This window comes from Strix aluco, chromosome 29 (genome assembly GCF_031877795.1).
Source record: "Strix aluco isolate bStrAlu1 chromosome 29, bStrAlu1.hap1, whole genome shotgun sequence".
Taxonomy (NCBI): Eukaryota; Metazoa; Chordata; class Aves; order Strigiformes; family Strigidae; genus Strix; species Strix aluco.
The window spans coordinates 6,310,364-6,317,912 of NC_133959.1; the positions used below are offsets into that span (position 1 = coordinate 6,310,364).

General features: G+C 40.6%; 1 protein-coding gene across 1 annotated transcript in view; it reads left to right on the plus strand.

The window, feature by feature from the left end:
- Positions 1-7,549, plus strand: part of LOC141916304 (E3 ubiquitin-protein ligase RBBP6-like) — a 28,835-nt gene extending 21,286 nt beyond the window's left edge. The window contains exons 13-18 of the mRNA XM_074808668.1: positions 32-110; positions 205-262; positions 1,413-1,775; positions 2,133-2,234; positions 3,644-4,918; positions 6,040-7,549. Coding sequence (XP_074664769.1) covers positions 32-110; positions 205-262; positions 1,413-1,775; positions 2,133-2,234; positions 3,644-4,918; positions 6,040-7,519 — 3,357 coding nt within the window. The 3' untranslated portion in view covers positions 7,520-7,549. The remainder of the gene's footprint in view (positions 1-31; positions 111-204; positions 263-1,412; positions 1,776-2,132; positions 2,235-3,643; positions 4,919-6,039) is intronic.

Genomic DNA, 7,549 nt, shown 5'->3' on the forward strand with positions numbered 1-7,549 from the left:
TATTTTCTAACTGTTAGTGTTTTATCACAAGGGCTATCCTGTGCCTCCACTAAGACAGCCAGCATTACCAAGTCTTCTTGGCCCCCAAGGAAAATCAATACCCACAACTGGTAAATACCTGTAACTTCAGAATTTATTTTAAAAACTTATCTTCAGATAAACTGGATGTTTTTTTTTTTCTCTTTCTTCTCCCCACTCCAAAAGGTCATCCAGTGAGAGCCAGTCCAATTCGCTCAGCATGTGGCAGACCAGGCTGGGAACTGTAGGTATTCTACAGAAATGCAACATACTGCTACTTATAACTTGTTAAATGAGGCTGTAACACAGAACTTGTACAACAGGTGATTTATAATGAAATAAGCATGCACAGGTAGTTGTGGAGAATACAAGTGGTAATTAATTTTTAAATGGCTTAGTTGGAATTGGCCTTAACAAAGGGATCTGTGCTTGCAGTAAGATTATTTAAACTTAAACTCCAGTACATGACTCTTTTTCAGGACTCTGAAAAATGAACACTTTTTGAGGAAACCATATTTACATATAAAAATGAAATATAATTAAAGGATCAGGTGGAAAGCCACCCTTTTGATTACTGGCGGAATAGGGCTGAAGAAATTAATTTCACAATAGAAATCAGCCTCCAGCATTCTTTTTTTTCACAACTCAGTTGATACTGATTGAGCAAATTACTGGAAAAGTCAAGGCTGTCATTTTATGACAATTCTGAATTTCTTCAATTTAATCATCTCAAATAGCCAAGCTGCTTTCTCTCAGTTGGAGAGAGTCTGTTTTGTCTGTTATTGCAGTGTCAAGTTATTCCTTCCTTTTGGTATGTATTAGTTATGGATAGATTGTAAGGGTGCATTGTGCTTATAAAATCTTAAAGATGAGACAAAACAAAAACCAGGATCCACCCCACAGATTTTCTAAAACCTCAGATTCAGTAAGCAAGACAATAATGCTTCAGGGCCAAAGACATCTTCATGAGGCAACAACATAGGAAGTGTATGCAGAAGAAGTTAAAAGAAGTTCGAGAGAAGATGAGTTAAGATCTATGCAGTACTTTGAAGATCAGAAGTGTGAAGTTATTAAGCATATCAAGGAGTGGCAGAGGAACGGTGGGCACTTGGCAGATGGGAGGTGGGAGTCTCTTTTAGACACAGGCAGCCTCCATCCACAGTTGCAAAGCTGAGTATGAGAGAAGATGGGGGGAACTGTTGGGGGTGAGGGTGTGGAAGGCAAGTATGAAGATCGAGAAATGAGTGTAGTCTCAAATGAACAGAAAGCAGGGAGAAAAATGCTTAAGTTGAGAACAAGAAGTGCTCGCCACCATGCTCCTTCATTCGCTTTCCTCTTTAAAATCACGGCAGAGTGTAACAAATAGTGACTTGTGTTTTGGGTTTCTTTAGAAGTTCAAGTCGAGGACACCTGCGCAGTGAATATACCCCAAGGACTCAGGCCCCAACACTACCAGCATCAACACCGGTCTTCGTGCCTGTGCCTCCACCTCCCTTGTATCTTCCACCACCACATGCACTTCCTCTTCCACAGGTGGTGCCTCCACCACTGCTTCCTCCTCAGTTTCCACCTGGGCAGCCTCTGTCTGCTGGGTGCACTGCCCCCCCTCCAGGATATCCCCCAGCTCCTGCAAACATGTCATCAGCTTGGGGACCAACAGCAGTACCAGTGGCTCATCCAAATACCATCCCAAGGACACAAGCACCCCCTTTACCTAGGGAGGAGTTTTACAGAGAGCAACAGAGGCTTAAAGAGGAGTAAGTGTTTGGCTCACTGAAGTTGTGTTGTTTTTCATGTTTGTATTTCCAGAGCAGATTGGACTGCAGTTACACTCAAGTGCATCTGACATAAGCAAAAGTGACATAGTGTTTTGTCCAATAGACTTTTTCGTTGCAGATGGTAAACATGCAAAACTAAACCAAGATGAATGTCATTCTAAAACTTTCCCTAAAACTTGTAGGAATTCTGAACTGGTTTTGCTTAAATAAGATGTTCACCTTTTGCATTTGCATGCAGTATACATTTTCTCATGTTGGTCATGTTTTGCTTGTTGGTGTCTTTTTGTAATGAAGGTCAAACTCTAATTGTAATAAAAGTCAAACTTATTTTAACAGGGGAAAGAAAAAGTCCAGACTTCATGAGTTTACAAATGATTTTGCTAAGGAACTGATGGAATATAAAAAGATTCAAAAGGAGCGTAGGCGTTCGTTTTCCAGGTGACTGCTTTACATATTGTAATGGGAAGCAGATTGACTAGAAGAATCAGGAGGAGTTCCACTCACCTCTCTATTGTGAGATGGATTGGATGACTCAAGGGATTAGCAGTGAGAGGTGTTTCATGTGAAGGTTACTAGCTCAGCTACAGCAGAGATTACAGTTGATTGAGAGTTGCAGTGTGGCAGCAGCTGCTGAGGAGCAGGTGTCTCTTACTAAAACTTCTCTGCAGTGACACCCTTCACCTCCTGACAGCCGTGAGGAGGCCAGAACCTGAAGAGGTCTAGTTGCTGGATTTTCTGCGTCTCCCTATTCTGATTGTAAACGTTACCTCAAAGCACTTTCGGAGGAGTTATGGGAGAGAAATTGTCTTCATCTCTTCTTTTGTTTATCTCTTGTGGAGACACAGAGAGATTTTTACCTGGACTGCAAACTGGTGGCTTTCACTAGTATTTTGTTGACATTGTTAAATTTTTCTTAAGGATTAAAAGACCAGACTTGTTTGTAAGGAAATCTTAAATTGGTGAAGGACTTTGAGAGGAGGAATGATGCTAATGAACATATGCAGAATAACGGGAAATGGTTCTTTAAAAAATAATAAAAGAAAAACTTGTGAAGAAAAAACTTGGGGTAGCTGATGTTTTCTGTCCCCAGAATTCACTTGGGCAGGAGTCTGAATAGCTCTCTCTTAGTAATGCTGTCAGCATCTTTCCTAGAGTAATGGCATTGAGTCAAGTTACTAGAGGCTGAGTTTAGAAGCTTTTAGATATGATTTTTCTTGAAATGTGGTCACTATCCTTGGTTAGAGCTAGAGGTATGTGCAAGATCTTGCTAGGACATCTGCCTAGAAGTGTGGATTAAATAGGCCTGTATGTAAGGTTGCAGTACAAGTATTTTGCATCCTCTACCTATTGCCAAATAAGTAGTGAAGTTAAATAGACTAAGGCGGCATTGTAAAATTGAACTTTGCTGTCTTTTCTTGGTGTTTGATACTGTGCTGTAGCCATTAAGACTTGCTCTTTTTGCACCTTACTGCAACAAAAATGATTTGCACTGCATGTAGTTGTGCAGTGAGAAATGCTCACGTACCAGTAGAGGCCAGTACACACCACCTTAAATCATGCAATAGCTATGGTAGTTCATGCAATAGAAGGGAGTGGAAATAGAGGTTCCCTTCCTGTATGTTTTAAACTAACAAAGCAGCAGCTGTTCTGTCCTGTAAGCAGAGACTTTTACATGTGATCAGGTTCTCCAATCTGCAGTACCATTTTGTCAGCAGTGAAAGAAGCTTTGACATAAGCATATGGAGAGGAAAAAACAAACCAAAGCAAATTTAGGAAGAAATGACTGTTCGGAATTAAATTCCTCTGAGTGTGTGCAAGTGTGTTGTGTGTTTTCTGTTTTCTTTAAGGTCCCAGTCTCCCCATCGTGCTTCTTCTTACTCTAGAAGTTCATATACCTACTCCAAGTCAAGACTGGGTTCTTCTCACACTTGCTCCTACTCTCGATCATTTAGTCGCTCCTATTCTTGTTCCAACTTGCGATCGCCACCATATCCCAGAAGAGGCAAAGGGAAGAGTCGCCACAATCGTTCTAGGTCAAGGTCACATGGTTATCACCGTTCAAGGTCAAGATCACCCCCATACAGAAGGTACCATTCACGTTCAAGGTCTTCAGTATGTAGAGGCCAGTCTCCCACTAAACATAAAAAACACCAGAAGAGAAGAAAAGGGAATGAGGATGAAGGAGTTCCCAATGCTGAATTGTTAGAAGGTATGAGAAGAGAGCCAGTTACAGCAGATGTTAAAACGGACTCACTGTTCCTGCTCCCAAGCAGAGATGATGATACCCCTGTGAGAGATGAGCCTATGGAAGCAGATTCTATTGCTGTCAAACCAGTGTCTGAAAAGGAGAAAAAAGAGGAGGGTAAGCCAAAAGCAAAAACTGGCAAGACAAAGCAGAAAGTAGAAGTGGCTGTTCCTCCTAGGAAAGTCAGTGTAATAAAACCGGATAAAGCTTCCCAAGAGAAGGTGGACAGTGATCATGAAATATCTCCTCGAACAGAACCTCCTGTGAAAAAAGTGAAGGAGGAGTTACAAAAGACAGACAATGTTAAAACGTCTTCTTCTCAAAAGTGTCTTGGTACTCCACAGAAAGTTCACCCAAAAGTGACAATAGATCACCCAGAAACCAGACCAGCCAAGGAGAAAAAGACAAAGAAATCCCATTCAAAAGAAACCAAGTCAGAGAAGCCCTCCAACAAAAAGGACAAGTCAAAAAAACCTGCGGAAAAAAGCAAACCTTCTAATGCAAAACCTGAAAAAAGAAAAGTAGATGAAAAGGTTGATAAAGAACATGAAGCCACTTCCATAAAGGCATCTAAACCAGAAACTGCTGAATGTAAAACATCACCAAAGGGGAAGACTGAACCTGATGGTGAAAAAGGAGGGCAAACTCTGGAAAAGAATAAATCTGCTTTTCTTAACAACCCTGCCAAAAAGATTAAACTTATCCAGGAAACTGGCAATGAGATTGTGAGTGGAGAAAATGTGCCACCTGCAATTGAACCTGTTGAGAAACCTGAGCTGAGCAGCAGCAAAGTTAAACAAGAAGCAGCAAAGGGAAAAATGAGAAGAAAAGTAACAGCAGCTGATGGATCTAGTTCAGCTCCTGTAGATTACACCAGGTACCTCATATTTCTTTTCCTATTCTTTCTTTCCTCCTCCCCCTCCACCTCCCCAGAAATGTAAAATTCTTTATGGTGACTAATGAAAGGAACAACTACACTCATGTTAAATGAGTGAATAATCTGTGATCTTTCCTGTTAAATTGTACTTGGGTCAAAATCAAATTTTGTTAAAGAAAACAAGCAGTCTGTACTGCACAGAAAGCTAACAAGGTTAATTCATTGGTGACATGTTGTTTGACCCTTACTTCTGGGACTTTTCTTTTTCCTCTCTTCTTGTTACATGTTGACTCTTTGAGGAGTTCCCTCTATGTCTTCCTTCAAATCCAGCTTACTGCTAAAGGCAAGGATAACAGACATGTCTATACCATGCAATATTTTTCATTTTTAAAATTGCAAGGTAATGTAATGATCTACTTTTGTCTGTAAGACATGAAATTATACCCTGTGGAAATAGCAGCTTGGCTGCCAATATACTGTACTGATTGTAGCTTTGAGCACAGTGCCATGCTTCCAGCTCAGTGCCAGCTTTTTGGGCACTTACCTTGGAGATCTCTCTTCTAGATTCCATTGTGTGACATGTGGAAAAAAGAAAAGTGGTCTCGTGTGCAGCTGTTATTACATTTCAACATCTAAAGAACGAGGACAGAGCAAAATTAAAACATTTAAGACATCACTGGAGACTTAAAAGAATGTCTTACAATTCTAAAAAGTTTTAAAAATGTACATTTTTCTAAAAATGAACACTGAGACATGAGGATAAAACTTTGGTTGTGTATACCTCTTCATAACTGCTTACTTACATGTTGAAACAAGAATGTGTATCTAATTTATCTACCACTGGTAGAAGTAAGACATGAAGGAATTAGCAGATCACACAGTGCCCAATCTGACATTCTAGTGTTTGTGTTAAATGTAGAGTAGGAAAATACTAAATTAATTGATAGCTCATATTCTTAGCTAGTGGACTCTTCCTTTCTCTCGTCTGTTCTCTGAATTAAACACCTTTTGAAAAAATACTGAAGATTTAAAATTGAAACACAAGCCGTTTTATGAAGTGTTACAAAAGATGGCAGTGCGTGTATCTCACCCATTATTAATGTATGCTTTTTTGCTCATAGTGCTAGTTCTGCTGGAGGAAGCCCCATTAGAAAGACTGAAATAAAGCCAGATACAAAAGGAACTGTCATTAAGACCATGGAGAAGCATAATAATGATATAGCAGCCCCTGCTGAAGACGTCATTATTATAGTCCAGGTCCCTCAGTCAAAGCGGAACAAAAATGGCTTTCAGTCTGAAGAGAAAGACTTTAAATCTATCCTGCTGCCCACAAACATAGGAAAACCTGTGACTGTTATAAAAAATGTGAATGCTAAGCCACCAAGCCCTGTGAAACACAGTAAAAAAGAGACAGAGCCTCTGGAGGAAACACAGAAAGCTACAAAAGAGGCGAGTTATGAAAGTTCCCAGCAGGATGCAAAAAGTTCAGAAAGTTTGAATGAAAAAGACAAAACAAAAGACTGGGATCATTCTTTGTCACACAAGGACACTTCTGAGAAGAGAAAGAGCAGTGTTCAGAGAGAAAAAGACCACTTGGAACATGCAACTGAAGAAGGAAACGGAAAAATTATTTCTCAAACTTCCAAAGACAGCAGATCTTCAGAGAAACACGGTACTGGCTGTGGATCCACTGCTAAAGACTGTATTCCTAACCGAGACAAAAAATCTGACCATGATGGCGACAGAGATCATTCTAGTTCCACACGTAGAAATGAAAAGAGTGAATTAGCAAGGAGAAAAGACTCCCCTTCTCAAAACAAAGAATCTACATTAGTAAAGAAGAGTAAGCCGAGAGATGAACAAGCAGAGGCATCCAAAAAGGGCACGGGCGATGCCAAAAGGAGCAGCTACAGTCCTCCGTGTGAGCAGAAGCAGCCTGATCACAAAGCTGCTCCTGATTCCAAGCATACATTGAAGGAACACAAACCTCTAGGTAAGAATTCGGGAAGAGAGAAAGAGAAGCATGTACCAGAAGTAAAAAGCAATAAAGAGCCAGGTGGTAATAAACCACCTTTGAGACAAGAATCACCAGATGTAAAAAATGAGAAAGAGAACACGACTGGACAAAAGGTCAAGCCCAAGCCTCAGGTAAGCAGCTCCTCGTGGCTCTCTTCTGACCTAACTCAGGAGACTGATGAGGCTGCACTTGTACCAGACTACAATGAAAGTGACAGTGAGAGTAATGTATCTGCAAAAGATGAGGAAGCTGCAGGAAAAAATCCTACAGAGCTGGAAGAAAAGGCTGTTGATGAGGTCAAAGAGGATATGGCAGCACCTGCTGCAGCTGACCAGCCTGTAGCAAGCAGAAGTCAAAGTCAAAGCAGTCCGAGTGTTAGCCACAGCCGTAGTCAAGGCCCTTCTGAGAGTCAGACTCGAAGCCACAGCAGCATTGCCAGTGCAGGAGAGAGTCAAGACAGCAAGAAAAAGAAAAAGAAAAAAGAGAAGAAGAAGCACAAGAAGCAGAAGAAGCACAAGAAGCAGAAGAAACACATTGGAAAAACACAAACACAAGAAGAAAAAATCAAAGAAGAGCAAAGATAAAGAGAAAAATGACCAAAACATGAAATCTGT